The sequence below is a fragment of the Malania oleifera genome, chromosome 9 (assembly GCF_029873635.1).
Source record: "Malania oleifera isolate guangnan ecotype guangnan chromosome 9, ASM2987363v1, whole genome shotgun sequence".
Lineage (NCBI taxonomy): Eukaryota > Viridiplantae > Streptophyta > Magnoliopsida > Santalales > Ximeniaceae > Malania > Malania oleifera.
Window position 1 is genome coordinate 1,620,531 of NC_080425.1, and position 21,581 is coordinate 1,642,111.

Consider the following 21,581-nt stretch of genomic DNA (forward strand, 5'->3'; position numbering starts at 1 on the left):
AATAAAACTAGTAAGTGTGTTGCTCTTGCAAGTGTGAACATAATAAAACTCAACTTTAGTGTATGTTGTAAATAGATATTGACATTAAGTTATTTGTATTATTTATTTATTGATACCACTAACAATTCTTGATATTTCTAGTTGACAATGTTTCGCTCACATATAGGACCACACGTGTCGCCCAGTTGAACCCCTTTCACACTCCTCACCTCACCCACCCGTTCCCCAATCCCTCTCTCACCAAACCCCAAAACTCTCCGCATACCCTCCCCTCCGTTGAAATACCTCTACTCTCTCTCTCTCTCTCTCTCTCTCTCTCTCTCCGTTTCAGAGTTTGGTGAGCAGAAGGTAGTGGTGGAGTAGAACCTAGGGTTCCTACGTTGCACGAAATCTCGGGCTCAAAATCTTCTTTTTGATCTTGTCCAAATCGCTTGATAACCGATTTCTCGCCGTCGGCGGCTCCTATTCGCCGTCTTCGCGCCGTCGTCCCTGTCTGATCCATACATTTGGGGCGAATTATGGTGGTAATTTACGACTTCAACATTTCTCGATCAAGCCCTTGTCCGATCTCTCACAGTTTGATTTCTTGTAAAAGTTTCAGGTTTTCTCTGCCGACGTCTGTAGAGTTTCGGAGGGGTATACTGTGAATTAGGGAAAATTTGAAGTTTATCGATTTAAGTTCTGGGGAAATTTAAGGGATGTAAAGATTGTTGTAGTGTGTGTTGGTGTGTTGAGTGTATATGAGTGATTGTGGTATGTATTGAGTTGAGGTGCGGCTAGGGTTTTGTAGGAGGATCGGACTGTTTATGATTTTTAGTGTTTGAATTAAGGCTATGCATATTGAGGAATTGAAGGGTGGGGAGGTGGGGTGTGGGGAAGAAGAAAATTCATCTGCTGATGATCTATTTGGGAGAGGCATTGTTGTGTCCGACGCAAAAAGAGCCTTGATTGGGGCGGGGGCACGTGTGCTTTTTTACCCAACTTTGCTTTACAATGTTTTGAGAAATAAGATTCAGGCAGAATTCCGGTGGTGGGATAGGGTTGATGAGGTAAGATTTTATGTGCTTGTTGCTTGGTTTATGAAATGTCTTATTTGAAGTGCTTTTGGGCCCCTGTGCATGAATATATATATTTGTAGGGAGGTGTTTTTCTTCTTAGGAATGGTTTGTGTTTTGTAATTGAGGTTGTGCTTCTGCATACTTGTGGGGATACAAGTGATGGTAGTTGGGTATTTTTATGTTGAAATACTGCTTTACCATTAATTTAAAATTTACAATAGTGCGCTAGGAAAATAATTGTGTCAATTTGGGAAACCGAAGTTTGCGAAATCAAAATATGCCATTGCTTAAATGATAGTAGGCTAGTCTCTGATTTGTTTAGTATGAGTAACATTCAAGTGAGAGTATTTTTAATGAGTTATGAACGATTGTGCGTGTGCAATGCTCTAATTTATGTTATTGATCAGTTACTTTAAGGAAAAATACAAGAGTGAAGTTGTTGGATTGCTGAAGGAATAAAAATAGTGAAATTAAAACAGTTATGAATTTCCTTTTAGAAAGAGAGGAAATGTAATGTGAAAAAGCAGCTCTAAATATTTAAATGGCCAATCCATGCTTTCTAAATAATTTGAAGTTGTTTGCCATTTTATCTTCCCAAATTCATGTGCTTTGTATCTTGTGTGAACCAGGAGGCATCAAATGGATTTAATGCATAAATATTTGAGATATATAAATTAAACCAAATTTAAATAAAAAAAGTTAGATGAATGAGTCAAACCAAATGTATAAAAAATTGCAACTAATTTATTTTTCTTGAATAGTGAACCCAACCATTTTGCAAGAAGGCCTTTGGGTGCATGTGCCCAGGGAAAAAAAAAAAAAGAACCGTACGGCGTACTGGCATGGGAGACACAGGCAAAAGTTTTAAACAAATGAATTTTAAGTTAGGAGCCAGTGTTGTGTTTTATGCCATTGATGTTTCTTGCACTTATTGACATCTGCAAAGATTATTTAGGTGAATGGAGCACAACCTCTAACAGGAAAATAAGGGGATACTGGTTTTAAATTAAGCAGGAAGAAGTTGAAGCACTTTAAATGGTTACACTCTTATGCAATTTCTAATTAAATTGTGGCGAAGGATTCGTCGAATAACCAAATAACTAGAAGAAGAATAAGAATATACTTTTTGACATTGGGAATTTTAAGTGTGAGTGTTATTCCTAGATGCAGCTCTCTTAATTCCCAAGATGCGTTGTGGCCTTAGAAAGTTACTGTTATTTTAAGAAGCTTGAGTCACAAGAAGTTGAGGATGATGATGTCCTAGTATAGGGGTTGTGATTGTAAGAAAAATGAGGGGCAGAAGGAAATTTTATATAAAGAACTAGCAGCATAAAGAAATAAAAAAATGAAAAAAAATTCTGATTTTGAAGGTTTTTTGTCGACATTCCACCTAGATTATTTGTGTTTTGAAGTCCTTGAGGAGTTCACTTGGAGTGAGATGTGGGAAAATGGAGTTCAAAATTTGAACAGATGTTTTGAATGATTTCCAAGTGAAGAAATCAAGATTCATATAAAATCAGACCAACAACAACAAATAAACCAAACCTCAAGTTCCATTGGATGGGTTTGGTTACATGAATCCTTTTCCCAATTTACATGGTCGTGGGCGAAAAATTCACCCCCTTGCTTAAATATCTAGCAGATAAGTTTGTATTTAGCAGAGGGAAAGAATTGAGAAGGGTGGGAAAAATTTTCAGAAGCTTATTATATTGGTTTGTGGTCATTTCTCAAATTAGAATGAAATTTAAACTCAGCTAATGTTTACAATGTTCTTTTTTCAGTTAAAATTGGACTCTGAGTTGTGTTACTGGATATCTTGGGTAGCTTCTGCTTTGTTGTTGTGTTATGAAGTTCCATAATGGTTGTTGTGGTAGAGTTCTTTCAATTTTCATTGTCATTTTCCAATATGGTCTTGATATATTATATATATATTTTTATTCTTCACTGAATTTCTTAACAGTAATGTTGTTTTCATTTTACATTTTTAATGTTAGGTATCTTGTTACTGTTGTTTGCATTTTTTTCTTTTTATTTGCAAGGCCAAGAATCTCTGTAGTATCTAATTTGTAATTTATTTGAACTGGTTTTATCAGTGAGCAAAATTCTTTTTTGAATTTCTTTACATAAGCTGCGAATGTGTGCCTGTTGTTGGGAATATTCCTCTTTGCACCACGTACGCATACATCATGCACAGAGTTAAGAACATCAGCAATTCATTAATGAATTGTGTACTCTTGAGTTCCAACTTTTGGATCTTATTAAAAGTTTTAATATCCTGTGTGTTTATACTATTTTTGTTCTCCGTGTGAAATTATTCATGATATGTTGGCTTTTTTATCCAATTTTTAATTATTTTTGCTTTTATTCCTAATATGTCTATGTCCAGTATTTATTGCTAGGTGCTGTTCCATTTCCTGCTGATGTTTCACGCCTGAAAGATCTTGGTGTTCGTGGAGTAATCACACTGAATGAGCCATATGAGACCTTGGTACCAACATCCTTATATTATGTAAGTTTGTCTTTGGTTTGGTTTGTTTGCAGCTTCACTTACTTTCTTCTTTCATGGGCATGCATTCTATACATTTATTGATTCGTTGGCTTTCCCTGATGCTTGCTTCTTATTTCTAAGCTTACATTCTTTTGGAAGAAAGTAATGGATCAATAGTGCTTAAGAAATTATTCACAGAAAGTATCAAATTTGTGATGTTCATTTGTAGATAGGAAAAAATTCCATTAAAGACTTAAAAAGTACAAGAGATGGTGGATAAGGTATCCTCCGCATAATCAAATAATTACAATAATGCTGCCTTCCAATCCCTTTGAAGATTAGACAGCCTTAACACCTCCCCCTCCCCCCCCGCCGGGAGGAAAAAAAAACATGCACAAAAAACAAAAACAAAAGATTGAGCTAAAAATACAAGAAAAATTACTTTCTACGAACGAAAAATCAGACAAATCTTTTGGTCGTTGTGCATCTTTCAAGCCCAAGAGCCCAAAAATCATTTTTTTTTTCCGGTTTCAACAGCTAACCGAGAGGTATACCCCTTTTGCATGAAATCTATTAGTTGTCACTAATATTATGAATTATGAGGTCTTATCCTGTTTCATTTAGTCACTACTCATTAGAGTTGCATAGCACACATTAAATATCCCAATTAAGCCGCAAACAATACATAAGCTTTTGTAGCTGATTTTATTGGGCCATATAATTGATATAATAAGACCATAAACTGATTTAGAAATAGTCAACGTCATCTCTTACTGCCATTACACAGGCGAAAATATTATGTGAAATGTGGAACATGCTCGTTCATGGAATGGGCACAGGATTGCAGTACAGCACATGCTCTAGATTGTGGCACACCAGGGTGTACTTCTAACAATGTATTGGTGAAAAAGGTGTGTCAGGCCCTGTATATTTTGGAAAGGATGTTGAGGCGTCTCTAAATCTACAAGAGATCTCGTTTCTGTAAAATAGACTGATAATGATTGCAAATAGAATTACAATCTGATAATTCTCCACTTAGGGGAAATTTGTTGTGTGGAAAATATTGAAATGAAACTTCAGAGCACTAGATTTGGCATTCAGGAATGAAAATGTACTACTTTTTGGGACGTTAATAAAACATATCTATGTAAGTGTACCTCTAACATGTCACATTTTCGAGCATGTGTGCCATTGAGTGTTGCTATTCCTGAGCTTCACAAATTAGAAAATGTTTTTAGTTCTCAGCAACGTTGTTCCAGATAGATGAATGCATCATCAGATGATAAATGTGGATAGATTTTTATTTTCCTTTTTTTTTACCATCGAAATGTGGATACATATTTTCTGTTGAACCCAGCTTCAGTTTGTTGTTTCCTGTTTGTTATACATGCATGCATATACTGATCTGTTGTGACTTGTTTTACTAGTGTAGAAGCTTTGTTTTTACGTATGAATGTGTGATGCAGTACTTCATATATGCCTCTAGCCTTTCCAGAGGCAATCTATGTTGCTTATATGATGGGATATTTAGTAGTTCAATGCACAAAAATGTACATGCATAATCAGTTCCAATTTTCAATTTTTAAAGTTTTATTTTGTTTTTGTGTTTTTGTTGTTGTTTCCCCCCCCCCCCCTGGTTCGAGTTCGTGTGTTTATACTCATGTCTGGACTCAATTGAATTTTCGCTTCAGATTTTGTTTGATGCTAGATTTGTTAAATTAATCCTTGCATTATGGGTTAAATTTGGGAGATAAATGTTGATGTTCAAGGCCTTCAGATTGGGTGATGAAATATGTTCTGAAATGATTGTTCTACAAATGTACAGTATTTAGGCACAATTTGTTATCATTTTTGTTTTTATTTTCTTTAGTTTGAAGTTTTTTCATGGACAAGTTTTTTATTTTATTTTTATTTCTTATTGTACTTATTTTTGGTTATTCATATGATTTTGGAAGACCTATGGAATTGATCATTTGGTGATCCCAACAAGAGATTACCTCTTTGCACCATCAATGGGTGATATATACCAAGCTGTGGACTTCATTTACAGTAAGTTTTAGAAACAGTTTACTTGTCTACTGTAAACTATTTGATTTTTTGTTGGGCATTTTTGTTATACTGATGAAATAATATCTTTTTTTTTAAGAAACCAGCCTTGATGTTTTGTAGGAGGAAAAGCGCGATTTTTTTTTTAAAGTCATAAATTGGGAATTTAGTAATAGTAATAAACTAATATGCTGCTTAAATTTTTTATTGCCTGTAAATTGTGAATATAGTAGTTGTGCAGAGTTTGAATATGTGAAATAATCAAGCAGGATATATTTAGCTGGACATTGAAATATCCAATAATAAGTGAAGAACATTTTGAGAAATTTAGTAGGTAGATTATCTGTACCATCTAAAATTTGGATCATTAATAATATTTTGGCTGAACACAACCACCTCCACTAACGCCAACCATTAAGCCCCAGTGGTTGGGGTTGGCTACATAGTTGGCTACATAAATCTTCTTTCTCCATTCCACATAATCTAGTGCTATATCCTCTGACAAATGGAGGGTTGTCAGACCGTTACTATCAGAGGCCAAGTTATTCTAGGTCTACTCTCCTTACTTTGCCACTAACATTAACTTGCTCTTTCCCACTTGTGTTATTTAGCCTATGTTGCCAGTGCCCAGGCCACCTTAATCTCCCTTCCCTTATCTTTTACAGGTGCTACACCTATCTTACCATGATTGTGTTCATTCTGTAAGTTATCCTTTATAGTTATACTGCTCCTCAACCTTAGCATTCTCATTTTGGCAACTTCATCCCATTGCTACTGCAAAAGGATAAGGGCTCAAAAAGAACCTTGATGTACACCTATTGCAATGGAAATTCCATACTTTCTCCACCTCTAGTCTAACGAGTGGTCATTGCCTTATCGTACATAATACATGTCCTTAATTACATCTATATATACCCACTGCACCTGCATGTTTCCTTTTATTCTTTTTTTCCCCCTGAGCCGATCTTAGAACATCTTTGGGTACCTTATCATAGGTTTTCTCTAGGTCAATAAAAACGTTGTTCAGGCCCTTCTTTTACCTAAACTTGTCCATTAATCTGCTTACTGGATTTATAGCTTTTATAGATGATTCTCCTAGGCATAATGAAACTGGTTTTTTGAAACCCATGTTTTTAGCCTTACTTTTGTTCCTTAATCTTTTTATAAAATTTAATTGTAGGACTCAAAAGTTTGATTCCACAATAGTTATTACAATTTTGAGTATCTCCTTCATGATTTTAAATAGTGGTAGCAGTGGGAAGCTGGAGTAGCCATTGTCACATAATTGGGAGAGGATGTAGCTACCATGAACTTTTTTCAAGCTCACACAATCTTATGTATATTGGTTTATCTATGATTCTCTATGTTTTAAGCTCTTAACCCTTCTTGAAAAGAGAGAGTGTATTTTGGGACCTTAAGTCCAACTTACAAACACTGTTTAGCAATGACAATAATTTTACATTTGTTTTAAACTGCTTTTGACAGGAATATATATATATATATATATATATATATAATTTTCACTTTTTCATTAATCATGTGTGATAAATTAATAAAATAGAATATGCTTTTTTTATCATTAAAATGACTTTGTTAAAAGGGCATCAAGGGCTGACCTGGTATACAGAGAGTCAGTTCTCTTGTAGGATGTCACAAAAATCTGAAATTACATTATGGTCATTCACTGCAATCCTACTATGCCAGCTGGAAACTGCAGTAATCCACTGCTCTTTACTAGTCTGAAGCGGTGTGAGATAGTTTTGAACACACTCCTATTTCTTTCTTTCCAAGCACACAGAAAATAACAAAAGGGATGAGGGATGAAGCCTTTCTCTTCTCCTTGATCGAATCCCTTTCCATGCCCAGAGCCCCCCTGCCACTAATCTGGTAGAAACCCACCTTCGTCTGATCATGGTTGAAGCCATATTCCAAAGGTTCCTTGGCCAAGGGCAATGAAGGAGGATATGTTCAACTGATTCTGCATCAGCTATGCAAAGGGAGCACCAATTGACGACAGTCTGCCCCCTTTTCTGCAAATTGTCCAAGGTTAAGATATTTCCATGTGTTGCCTCCCAAGCAAGGAATGCTACATTTGTAGGGGCAGCCGTTTTCCTAATGTTAGTCCAAGGGAGATTGTTGTGTTTCATTTCCATTGGTGAGAGCTTCCTATAGAAGGATCTGTCTGCAAAGACCCTGTTTTTTGTCTAGGGTCCACTTTGGTTGATTGGGCATGTTTTGATGTTGAAAGGTGTAGAGGTGGCTATAAAAGTTAATGAGATGGAGTTCCCAATCTTCCACATTTCTAGAAAAGGGAATGTTTGAAGTTGATGGCTGATTAGAGCTTCCTCATCATGGACCAAGTTGTAGATAGCAGGAAATAAAGCACTTAGGGCCTCCCGGTCATGCCACACATCATGCTAGAAGTAAATGTTGTTCCCATTCCACGCTTGAAATCTGATAAAAGGGAAGTCCTCCCAGCCTTTCCTAATAAATTTCCACATCCCAACACCATTTGGACCTTTGACAGTAATCCATTCATTATGCTCTAACCCGTGTTTGGCAGCAATAATACCCTGCCAAGGATGGTCTCTCTCTTTCATAAATCTCCGCAACTATTTTCCCAAGAAGAGCTTTGTTGAAAATGAGAAGGGACTTTAGCGCCAAGCCCCTCTTGAGCAAATGGGTTGTTTGATCATGCCCCATTTAACAAGGTGAAATCTGATCCCCGTTCCCACACCCCTCCTAAAGGAACCTCCTTTGAATTTCTTCAAGCCTCCTGGCAACTGAAACCGGAAGAGGGAAGAGAGACATGAGAAAAGTGAGGAGATTTGTTAAGGTACTTCTAAACAGTGGGAGTCTGCCACGTTTATATAGGAAATTCCTTTTCCATCCTGCCACTTCTCAATATTGGGGTCCAATGCTCAATCTTTGAATTTGGCTTCGAGAGGAAGCCCAAGATAATTGATGGGGAAAGATCCCATCTTACATCCCGTAAGCATAGTAGTCAGAGGCGCGAGGCGAGCCGAGGCGCAAAGGGTCTTTGAAGCCGAGGCGCGAGGCGAAGGCGCGCGCCTCACGAAGGTGAGGCGCACAATTATTAAAATGGTGTAAAATATCTATTTGGGGTAATTTATATATGAACATATGAATATCTAGTCATATTAGAATTTAAAATGTCAAAACATTCAATAAAAAAATTGGAAATTTAATAAAATTGCCAAGACAAAGCCCAAAAGCCTCAACAATTCAACATAGTTCAACATCAAAAGAAAAGAGTACAATAAAAGATTTCAAAATATAAAATCTAAAAATCCTCCTCAATCATCACTCATCACTCATCATCAACTAGGTCGGTGAAGATATCATCATCTTCCTCTTCATCATTAGAACTGTTTTCTCCAACATCTTTTTCCTCTTTCGTCTCCTCTGCATTATCCACTTGGATTTCATCCTCATCTACAAGTTCCAACATTGTGGTCCGACCCCTAGCAGTGGTTGCACTACTAGATGAAGCTCTTCCTCTTCCTTTAGACGATGATGGCATATTTGTACTTATTCTTGATCTAGTGTGATGCGGGGGGGTTATTTAGTCCAGCGGCTCTAGCAACAGAATCCCAAGTCAAATTATCATCTTCAAACACAAGTTCATCATCCTCATCAGAATCACCATCCATCCTACCAATCAACCACTCATTACTATCATCAATGTCCTTCAGGAGGATGGGATCAATGGTGTCATGTTTGTCGTATTGACGCCTCAGAGTTCGATTATATTTCACAAATACCAAATCATTCAAGCGTTGCTGGGATAGCCTATTTCTCCTTTTGCTATGAAGCTGCAAAAAGTTTACAGTAATATGGTTAATAATGATTCTAAAAAGCAGTAGATTGGTAGTTCTTGTTCTTTAATAATTAATCCATGATATACTAATGACTTACATGTTGGAATATGCTCCAATTTCTTTCGCAGCCAGTAGCACTACACGTGAGGCTAAGAATTTTCACAGCAAACTTTTGCAAGTTTGGAGTTGTTGATCCATATGCCATCCACCATTGCGCTGTTATAAAATAAATTTTAAATGAATACCTACTAGGTAAATAGCAAAAATAATTTTCAAAAATGAAGAGGTAGTACAAATGCCACTTTACCTGGTGCTTTTGTCTTCCTTTGTCTCACTGCCAAACTAATTCCAAAGACGCCACTAGCGGCATTGTATTTTTCCAACTCATTTGAAACTTTATCTTGCATTTCAATAGTTGGCAGTAACCTTCCAACACATTTGTACAAACCCGACATAATTTCTTCATCTTGCAAAATGTTGGGGTTTGAATAAAAAAATTCTGGATTCAAGTAGTGTGCAGCTGCATGCAACGGTTGATGGAGTTGGCATCCCCACCTCGTATCAATAATTTCAAATGCCTCCTTGAATTTATCCTCTCTCTCACCAAAAGCCTTAGCTATGGCTTCCTTAGCCCTATGCATTGCTTCATAAATATATCCCATTGCAGGCTTCTTTTCCCCATCAACCAAACGGAGTACACGAACAAGTGGACCTGTTAACTTAAGAGCATAAACGATGGTACTCCAAAAAGTAGGCATCAAAACAATAGTAGCTGCTCTTTTGCCAGCCGCCTCCTTTGCCCATTTAGTAGTATTCCAATCTTCAGAAGTAAACATCTTCCTCAAGTTATTCTTTTGAAGATGGATTGAACGAAGAGTGATGAAGGCAGTTGCAAATCTTGTAACTGCAGGTCTTAGCAACTCCTTTCCTCCAGTGAATTGTCTCATCAAGTTGACAACGCCAACACGATTATAGATATAGCCATTCAAAAAAATTGCCCTTTTCAAAGTTGCATGAATTGAAGGCATCTTCCCAATATCCTCCAAAATTAAATCAATGCAATGAGCAGCACACGGTGTCCAATATAAATGTGGCCTCTTTGCTTCCAACAATCTCCCTGTTGAAAAATCAAGGAATGAAGCCATTAAAATATTAAAATAAACAATATATACACTATAGAAAGTAGTTCTAAAAATAAGTTCTTACCTGCTGCAACATAGTTTGACGCATTGTCAGTTACCACTTGAATCACATTTGATTCTCCAATTTCTTCGACCATCTCATCAAGTAATCTATACATTCTATCTGCATTCTTGACAATATTAGAAGCATCAATAGACTTGATGAATACTGATCCCCTTGGAGAGTTCACTAAAAAGTTGATTATGTCTTTATTAGCAACTGAATCTCTCCAACCATCAGACATAATTGAGCAGCCATATTTTGTCTATTCCTCCTTATGGACCTTCAACAACTCTTTCATTCGACTGACTTCCTCCTTTAGGTAAGGAACTCTCACTTCATGATAGCTAAGTGGCTTTATTCCAGGACCATATTGTCCAATCGATTCAAGTGCCACTGCAAAGCTGCTCAAACGTACAGCATTAAATGGTATCCCAGCATCATACATCCACCTAGCAAAATCTCCCATTGCCTTTTTTCTAAGTTCTTTTTTGCACGCTTCATTTATTGATGTTTGCTTCATCTTCCCTTCTTTCCTAGCTTGAATCGCTTTCTTTGGATCGGGAGTAAAAAACAAGTCTATAGGCCCCTTCTGTTTTGGTTTCTTCAAGTTGGATTGGTATGATCTTTTACTTCCATCACTAGTAAACACTCTCTTGCCACGAATGTCAATTTCTTGAACTTCATTTTCTTCATCTTCACCGTAATGATCTATATCATCAAAGTCGGGCAATAACTCATTTTCCTCCTTTTCCATATCTTTCTTCAACATATACTTTTTAATCTCCTCACGTACATGAGTAGGGCACTTAGAGCATTCTTTCACATTTCGAAATCCTCCGACAATGTGTTGTTTTGCTCGAAATATTCCTCCCCTTGTGACTTTAGTACAAAAATTGCAAGTCAAATTATTTCTATTTTTTTGATCCTCCAAATGTGCATACTTCCATGCGGGATCTTTCTTTGACGAGGCCTCACATCCAGAACTAGAATCCATTTAAGATTTTAGACTTGGTATCCCGTATCCTAACTGAAAAAACAATGCATCATATATTTATAATTTAAGACTTACATAATGCATTTCCAAATAAATTAAAAAACAGTACCTAAATTTCAATAAAAAGAATAAATATTATGTATTAGTTATAATTTATAAACTTACATTAATTAAACTAAATATTATAAATTAAAAAAACAGTAGCTAAATTTCTGTAAAAAAAATAAATATTATGTATTAGTTATAATTTGTAAGCTTACATTAATTAAATTTAATATTATAAATTAAAAAACAGTAGCTAAATTTCTGTAAAAAATATACATATTATGTATTAGTTATAAATTGTAAGCTTACATTAATTGAAGTTAATATTATAAATTAAAAAACAGTAGCTAAATTTCTGTGAAAAAAATAAATATTATGTTATTAGTTATAATTTATAAGCTTACATTAATTAAACTAAATATTATAAATTAAAAAACAGTAAGCTTACATATAAAGAAGAAGAAGAAGAAAAAAAGCAGGCAGCCGTCAGCAGCACGCAGCAAGCATGCAGCAGGAAGAAGAAGAAGAAGAAGAAGAAGAAGAAGAAGAGAAGCAGCAACAGAAGAAGAAGAAGAAGAAGAAGAAGAGAAGAGAAGCAGCAGGCAGCGGGACGCAAGCAACAGCAGCAGCAGCAGAAGAAGAAGAAGAAGAAGAAGAAGAAGAAGACTTACAAAGGTTCGAAGTGTTGAAGGCGACGTGACGAACTCACGTCGTGCTTGAAGGCAGTCAGACGAACTCACGACTGCTTCGAAGGCAGGCAGACGAACTCGCGAGGGCTCCGGCTGGTTCGAAACGAAGTTGCGCAGGTCGTGCTTCTTCAAAATGTCGAAGATGAACTCACGATCCTGGTCGAAGCTCGAAGACGAAGTCGCGAAGGCTTCCGGCTGGTTCAAAGGCTCACAAACGAACTCACGAAGGGCTTCGAAGGGTCGAAAGGGGCTAGGGCTCTGTTCGTTTGTCTCCTTTAAATGGCTTAAAAATACACAAGGCGCGCCTCACTGCGCCTCGCGCTTCACTGCGCCTCGTCTCGCCTCTTGCAGGTCGCCTCGCCTCACCTGATATGAGGCGGCGAACTCATCGCCTCACTGCGCCTTGCGCTTTTAACTACTATGCCCGTAAGGCCAGCAAGGAAAGGCCTCTTATATTGTCTCCAATCGGAATGAATTTGCTTTTTTGAAGATTAATTTTTAAGCCTGAGACGGCCTTGAACCTGCCAAAATGCATTGTACATTGAGAATATGGAGGGGTCACCATCACATAAAAAAAGTAATGGTCATCTGAGAACGAAAGATGACATACTTCCGTGGGTCTTCCATTTTTGCTCACTTTGAGACCATTAATGAGTCCTCCTTTGGTAGCTTCTTTAGCATGAGGCTCAACATCTCCATCAACACAATGAACAAGAAGGGAGACAAGGATCCCCCTATCTCAAACCTCGTGAGCAGCAAAGTCGGAAGGACATCCATTTATGAGCATTGAGAAGGTTGGAGTGTTGATGCATTGAGTGATCCAGTTGCACCAACACTCCCCAAAGCACATTTTCCTTTGCAGGTGAAGGAGAAAATTCCATTTGATGTGGTCAAAGTCTTTGCCCATGTCGAGTTTGCACAAGACACAACTTTTTCCTACCTTCTAACAAGAATCCAGAACTTCATTAGCAATAACAGCAGCATCCATGGTCTGTCTCCCAGTCAAGAAGGCATGCTAGAAGTGCCTAATGACTTCTGGAATGGCTGTTTTGATCTTTGTAGCAAAAACTTCAGCAAGGATCTTATAAATGTTTCCCACCAAACTGAGAGAACACTAAAGAGAAACCATCCAGGCCTGGCACATTATCCTCATTGCAAATTTGCAATCTCTAATGACTTGGAGGATATCTTCTTCTAAGGGTCTCTAGCCACTCTGCAGTGGAAGAGCTGAGAGTTTTGAAGTTGATACCATCTACCACAGGTCTACATTCTTCAGATTGAGTGGAGGATTTTATAGAACTCGCAAATGCTCTTTTTGATTTCCTCGGCTTCTTTTAGGGTGCACTCTCCAATATAATGCTGGAGATGATATCCATTTTGCTGTGGGCATTCATTGTCAGTGGAAAATAGAATATGTTGTGCACTTTGTTAATCTGCCACATAAGACATACAAAAATACAGTAAATTTAAAAGTTTTATTATTTTATTTGTTTAAGGAATTAAAATCTAATAAATTTAAAGTCTCAAACTAGCAAGTTATATTGTATAACTATAACCCATGCTATAAATAGTATATGATAAAAAATTATCATTAGATAAATAAAGAACTAACAACTTGCACACAAGAAAACTAGAAAAAAGAAGTTTGAAGGAAAAAAATATTGAAAATAAATATCAAATTAATAACATTATCAAGATAAATATTTGTTTTAACAAAATAGTTCGTAGAGATTTGTTTATTAATGCATCTCTATGAGTATTAATAAAAATAAATAATTTTTGTTTCATTATCATCCTCATTATAATCTTCTTCGCCTTCTCTTCACATTGCTTATAAAGAATGACTTATGAAGAGGGGAAAAAATGAGAAGAAAAAAATAATCAGTAAAAAATATATATTTTTTGCTGTAACAGTACAGTAGCAATTATGACGGCCATTACAAAATGGTACTGGTTGATAATGGCCGTTTTGGCTATGAATTTTGTTCCCACTGATTTAGCAATGTGTAATGGTATTGTGATACCAAAAAACTGTTACAGTCGTGACCACTATTTAAAACCATGATCTTCTTTATTTTGTATGTTGGTATTGAAGTGTTTTTCCTCTATTTATATTTCATCTGGCTTAACCATATAATTCTGTTATCCCCTAGAGAATTCCAAGCTGATTTGGTCCTATAGCTTTACCATTTTTTGATCTTCTTTAATGTGGACATAAAACTTCTTGACTCTTATTTTTCTGATAAATCTCAATTTTTTTATTTTTTTCTTATTTGTCAATTTAAGTTTAAGCCTTCTACTTGGTTGTTATTAAATAGCTTGTTAAAATAATATCTCACCATCTTCATTTGGGAGGAAATCCAGTCATGAATTGTTAGATTGCTAACTTGCAAATTATTAAGGTCCTGCAAGTCATTTTCAGAATTGGTTTTTGGAAATCATTTTCATTTTTGAAAATGAAAACATTGGATATGTAAAAAACTTTACTCTGCTTTTGTGTTGCTTTCAATTGCCTGTGAATTATTTAAATATGCAGAAAACTATATTTTATTGTTTTCCAAAAACAGTTTGTTCCAATAAATTTATTAAAGACAGTTCCTGTGAATGTATATTGCATTTTCTGTTTACAGATGTAAAACAATTTTTATAAATGATACAGGCCCCATATAACTAATCTTGTGGTGCAAATGAAAATTCCTTTTTTTCCCCATTACATATTCCATTTTTATTGAATTAGGATTTTACAAGTAATGAAATATGATATTAGCTACTTTTTCTTTCAGGGATGCGGGAGCAAGCTTTTTGTATTTTTAACCTTAATCTGTAATCTATTGTTTTAAATGTTGTGAACTGATATGATCTCCACTTTGTCTTGTTTAAAGAAAACTCATTATGTGGGCGAACTACGTATGTTCACTGTAAAGCTGGTCGGGGGCGCAGCACAACCATTGTTATATGTTACCTGGTTAGTCATACATCCAGAAAGGCATTAAGGTAATACATAAAAGGATTTTTTCCCTTGTCTAAGGGTTTTTGTTTCACAGGTAAAATACAAGCAGATGGCACCTCAGGCTGCTTTTGATTATGTGAGGTCAATCCGTCCAAGGGTGCTTCTAGCCTCCTCTCAGTGGCAGGTTTGTCTGAACTTATAGGGCTTTTGCATTCCTGCACTGATGTACATATTATTTGCAACATAGTGCAAGGAATGCAAAAAATTTTGCTGTTTATAGTGGTGCTCAGTAGATTGGCTAGCCTGTATGGCATGCATTGGACCCTGGATGGGTCTTTCTTAGTTGGACTTGTGAACCTGTATGGCATGCATCCCAACCCTGCTTGGGTCCTTCTTAGTTTAACATAAATAGGAATCTTTGGTTGTGTTTAGGAGCATGGGATTTGGGCTTCGGATTTGGATTTGTGTCGATTTGAATGTAATTCCATACAATTTTGTATTGCATTTTGTCTAAATACAAACAAATTCATAATTCAAGTTCCAAATTCTGAACTCCAAAAAATGGGGTTTGAGTACTTTCATGACACTGAACTGACATCATCTTAAAAAAATTAGTTAAATTGGTTGGTTAGACCAAATAATAGCGTTGCTTTCAATTATTTTTTTATGGGCTTTGCCATTTCAATCAGTGACATTTTTTTTTTCTGTTCTCATCTGTCCCAAAACTTTGATTATTTTGATGGAGTTTACCATTAGCGGCATCCACTCTAATCAATAGCGCTTGTTCTTTTTTCCCTGTTCGTATTTGGCTTGAATCTTTTGCCCTAAGGCTTTGATGACCATGATTGCAGGCTGTCCAGGAATTCTACCATCTTACAGCGAAGGCTGGAGTGTTTGACCACATGACCAGTGTAATTATGAAGACACCGATGCCTGCAGTTGCACAAGAGCTTGTAGCATTTGATGATGGCTCAGTTGTGGTGGTAACAGAATCAGATCTTGATGGGTACGAGCAAACTCATGAATCAGGTGGTGTTGGGAGAGAGATATGGGCGGATTTGAGTGTGGTTTACAGGGTTCGGGTTGCTGGTGAAGCTGCTCTCGCAAGAATATCATGCTTGTGGCTTCGTTGCCGTGCACAAGAGCATAAGATTTCAAGAAAAAGTTTGAGCAGCGGGAGCAGCTGCTCCATCAGGGCCGATCAGCTAGGCAGCCTTAGCGTAGACATACACGTCTACTGAGAAATGCTGCTGAATTTGCACATATAATGTTGGTCAACTCTTATATTTTTATTTCCTTTCTGGTGTATAAATTGGTAAATAAACTTAAAAAGTGGTATTGGACCAAAAACATTGGGTCTTTTTACTGTTTTCTTTTGTGTCAGTTTCTGTTTTCCCTGTAAATTGAGATGTTCTTTGTCTTGAATTGAAATGGATAAAGATGAACGACCAATCTGAGGCAAGCAAATATTTTTGCTTTCTCACGAGAATGTTTTTTATTTGGCTCATGTGTATCTAACAATTTCCCCTGAGGTCCGCCCATGTGTTCCAAGAAAGGAGGCTCAAGCAAATAGAACGCTTTATTCCTCTCTTTTTTGGTTTAGTTGAGGGTTAGCATCCCACAGCGTTAAAAACAGTAACAAAGGAATGCTATAACCACATGGTGAAGCTTTGTTAGTTTGTTAGTTCATGGGGACCATCTTGTTTTTGGGAAATCTCTATGAATGTTTAGAACTGGCCTGTTTGCAGGTGACGGACTACGTTTGCTCAAACTTATGTTGAATCATAGTAGAAATGGTTTACATTGGTTGCTTTATTTAATACTCTAGTGAGTTGGGCTGTTTAGTTTTTGTTTTAAAAGAAGCAAATAACATGAAGAAGTACTAAAAAGTACTGTAGGAAAATTGGCATGTATATTGCAGAGTCTGGCCTCAACCAATATGGCCATATGCAGCTCTTGACCTCTTTATTTTTGTTGTTTCTTTTAATTTTCATCATTATATTGGAAAGGAGAATTTGCCCATCATCGATCCAACCCACTCGTTGGACTTGCTTATTTAAATACTTCCAAAACCATTCTTTGTAGGTGGTTGGTTGGGTGCTTCTATGATCCAAAACCTCTTTCCCTTTCTAAGGCCACCTTTTTCTAGAAGTCAAGGAGGAAATTGTTCTTTGAAATATAATTTGGTAGATGATAGGAGATTTATCCTCCCATCTTCGGGCTGACCTGTGGCAAAGAAGTCCTTGCTGGCAAGTACATTGAGCTCACAGACCATGGACTTCTTGCAACATTCCCCCAATTAGGAATTTCTTTGATTGGGAAAGTATCGATCTTTCAGGATTTTACAGTAGCTAGTGTTTTTTTTTTTTTTTTTGGGTAGAAGAGGACGGCACCTTCTAATTTTATTAGAAAACCCCTCACTTATGGCGGAGGAATACAGTAGCTAGTGTTATAACACTACCAATGATCCTGAAACAAAAATAGAAACGTTATGGTTAGGTCCTTCTATAAATACATCTCACTTTTCCTACAGAAACTAGCAATGATTTTCTTTATAGCTAGTTTCACTTGTTAAACTAGCTAGTGATAACAAGTGCCCACTAATGTCTAGAATATGGTGAATCAATTGAACACACCCTCTCACATAATTCTTGGATTAGAATTTTTTGGAACCTGGCCAACCCTATAGGCAGTAAGGTTTAATGCTAGAATTTTCTGTCAAACCTTTTTCTTGGGAAAGATTTCTATCGTTTGCTTGAAAACTGCTGCAAATGCTACAAACACTTCTCCATTTAAACAGGTCATTTTCTAATGGTCATGGAGGAATTTGTGCTTAGAAAATATAAAATATTACACTTTAGAGAAATTATATGTCGAGAATATAAATTTAATTTTCGAGTAATGATATACATTTCCACTACATGACGTTTTCAAAATTTTAGCTATCACTATAAAATTTTCAAAAAATATTATTTTCTTATTCTTTTCAAGAAATTTTATTTTCAATTTTTGTGGCAAATATTGCCTCTAAAACTAGAAGAAAGACTATTAACATTTGTTCGCAACCCTTGCAAATTAATCTATATCCCTTTCTCTTTTAAAAGCATCCTTTTCTAGTAGTTAAGGAGGAATCTATTCTTAAAAAATAATAAAAAAATTAATTTCAATTTTTATTGACAATATAAATTTTTAATACATAAGATAATTTAATCTGACAAAAAATACGACCTGCTCTACCCTTTAAATATGTGAGCCATCTTCACCTCCATGGGCGAGCAAAAACATGAAGTAGGAAGTATTGTAGTACTTGAGAGAAGGTTCAATTGTAGGCTTTAGCAAAGCATGTGGGCAAACCTAAACATTACAAAGACAGATATCAGGGAGAGTAGGCACCGGAGAGCCAAACCTAAAGGTGAAAGTGTTTGCACTCGATGCCTAGAAATGTTGACAACTTTAAATAGTGTGCTGAGGATCATCAAGTCTAATTAATTATTTTGAATAGGGCATGAATCAAATAAGGTTTTACTGCTTCTTGTAGGTTCTTTGTACTCTTATCTAGCCACAAGACCTACTTTTTTGTGTGGTTGACCAAAGAACGATTAAGCATCTTCCCCAATGAACTCCCATTCATGGAAGAAAGAATGATGGTAAAGACTTGTCCAAAATAAAGTTTTCTTTGGGGTGATTAGTAGCCGATGGTCCTCATAATTTTGTTAAGAATCTCCTTTTTTTTTTGTTTTTTGGGGCGTGTTTTTCCCGCCAATGGTATCTCTTTATCCACAAGCATCTCCATAGTTTGATGTTCAACAATGACCTTAGTCATGGTTTCCTCCTTCACTTCTTCAACTACTTTGTTGACCAAATGGGGCTCTTGAGCAACTTCCTTCTTTACTAGAGTATAAAAGCAAAAATTAACACGAGTTCATGACTAAAGCATGAAAATGTAACAACTAAAAGAGCTAACTAATAATGTGAGAGAAGAGGTGATGCTTGAATGGTGTCAATGTATTGAAATGTCTTGAATCAAACAAGAGTGGGCTAAAGAGCAAGACACAAAAACTTGCTAGCTAAAATTAAGGTGGGAATGGAAGGGATATAGAGAGAGCTAGGTTTCTTTCTTGTTGCAAGAGGCTCAAAATCGCAAGAATGGAGGTCTCTATGGACTATCTATATGCTCTATTTAATGTGCCTATTTGAATTTTGAGATGCAGCAACAGATGAATGTTTCCTTTAGGGCATTGTAAACAACATGATTATTCAACAACTAGGTAGCTAACATATACATATATGCATTTATAATGAGATTAATTGAGAGAAAAACTCCTCAATTCCACATATTTATAGATTATGTAATTTTCATCTTTTTTTTTATCCACATATTTAAAGATTTGTTGAATTCAAGTGTTGTAGTCGAGATTTATTTCTATATATGATATATAAATAGCTTGAAGGTAACAACAAGAAGGCCTCTAGCAAATTCACATGAATAAGTTTTTCAGACAACTCATTATTATAAGGTAGCAATTAGATAATAGCATCTTAGTTAATCATAATGCTCCTATAATTTTATGTTCAAATGAGTCTCACATCTTTCGTGATATCTTTCTTGAATCTCCTCTTTACCCCGCCTCCCCCCCCCCCCCTTTTTTTTTTAAAAAAATCTTATTCTAATTTCTCCTCTCTTTTTCACTTTTCCTGTTCATCCTTGATCTATGTTCTTGTTCCATTTCTAAGGGTGTGACGTCGACTCAATTCGTGAATCAGTGTTTTCCTTTAATTTGCAAAGTTATTAACCCCTTTTTTTTGCAATTTCTTATCCTAAAAAATTTCTTATTATAATAAAAACTAGCTAAATCCATACAAAAAAATCATCACTAGGAAAAGGAGGAAAAACACCTCCTAACTAATCCAAACCCACTTGCCATTATCATTTTTGAGGGCTTCTTTATTTTTTTGTTTTTGGAATCGATAAATTGGAGTATGAAAAAAATGTAGGAAAAAAATAAATGTACAAAATACTGCTGAACAGAAAACGCTTCAAGACACGTTACAATGTCGTTTTCCTTAAAACGTTATTTGTTTCCACCAAATCGGTGTGTATTGAATCAACAAATACGTTTTTAGGATACAATGAAACTCAGAATATGATCTGATATCAGTTTGCGTCATACATAAACGAAAAACTGATCACAAACACCCTTAGAGGAATCTAAACAAATTTCTGGAATTCTATTTCTACAGAAATATAACCTAGAATTGAAGAAAATATAATTTATGAAAGTCTTTTGAGAGAAGGAGAAAGAGAGAATGATTGAATATTTTTCTATGATTCTTGGATTTAATTCTGTCTTTAAATAGACAGAATTATGTCTTTTCTGAAAGATTACATTTGTTCAAATCTGTTTCATTAACTACCATTTGCGAAGCAGATTTCTGAAATCGACTAGGCGTCGACTTGGTCACGGCCTAGTAAAGGCTTGGTCGACATAGTTTGGAATATATTCAATTCTTTCCTCGTGTTCAGGTAAACCTGGTTGCACTTTCAAGGTCTCCTGGTCGTGCCCTGGTTGAGACATTATGGAAATCAATTATTTTGATTGTTAAATTATTTATACGGTTCAGATCGCACCACTTGATCTTCTAAGTGTTTATGCATTAACTAAATGCGCCACTAGCGCCCTATAGCCCACACCTAATAACTCTTAAATCCTATTGATATGGGGATTTTGGAGGTGCGATTATATTTTTAAGCTTGATACCTTTGCCTCTAGTTTGTATGCAAGAAGGCGAAAACATGAAAAAATAGCCTAAGAGGACTACAAGAATCCTTATAATATTCAATGGAGAGGTCAAAGCCTCATTTGTACTACAGATGTGAGCTATATTCACAAACTTTGGATCAACCAATCAAAACATGGGTGCCATTTTTGTATGGGGAGATAGTTTGCTCACCAAAAGTGATGACCCTTCCTATTAAATACGTTTTATAAATTTTCAAGTTTGAAAATTTAGACAAGAAGAAATCATTCCTTAAATCAATCTCCTTTTAGTGCCCAAACCTACTACAATCAACAAATATGGCAAGTTTACTTATGAAAAAAATTCAGTGATGGATGAATCAAACATATGGTTAAGAGTTCTTCCAAATACTTTGAACCAAATGTTTTTCCATTCCCAAAAGAGTTGTGCTATAGGACAAGAATCATTACTATCTAGAGGTAACTTCTCGTTTGAAGGTTCATATACTTGTCACAATCTTTGCTTGAATCCTCTCTTCCATCCAA

At 36.0% G+C, this 21,581-nt stretch overlaps 1 protein-coding gene across 2 annotated transcripts; it reads left to right on the forward strand.

Moving 5' to 3' along the window:
- The first annotated feature begins 239 nt into the window (after positions 1-239).
- Positions 240-16,793, forward strand: LOC131163346 (phosphatidylglycerophosphate phosphatase PTPMT2-like). Of its 2 annotated transcripts, none has more exons than XM_058119943.1 (7): positions 240-524; positions 602-1,049; positions 3,445-3,567; positions 5,502-5,595; positions 15,230-15,312; positions 15,392-15,481; positions 16,149-16,793. In XM_058119943.1, the coding sequence occupies exons 2-7, from the start codon at positions 834-836 to the stop codon at positions 16,536-16,538; spliced, it is 996 nt and encodes a 331-aa protein (XP_057975926.1). In that variant the 5' UTR covers positions 240-524; positions 602-833; the 3' UTR covers positions 16,539-16,793. The 2 variants fall into 2 exon arrangements, with proteins under 2 accessions (XP_057975926.1, XP_057975925.1); XM_058119942.1 differs by having other exon boundaries at positions 274-521.
- The last annotated feature ends 4,788 nt before the right edge of the window (positions 16,794-21,581 follow it).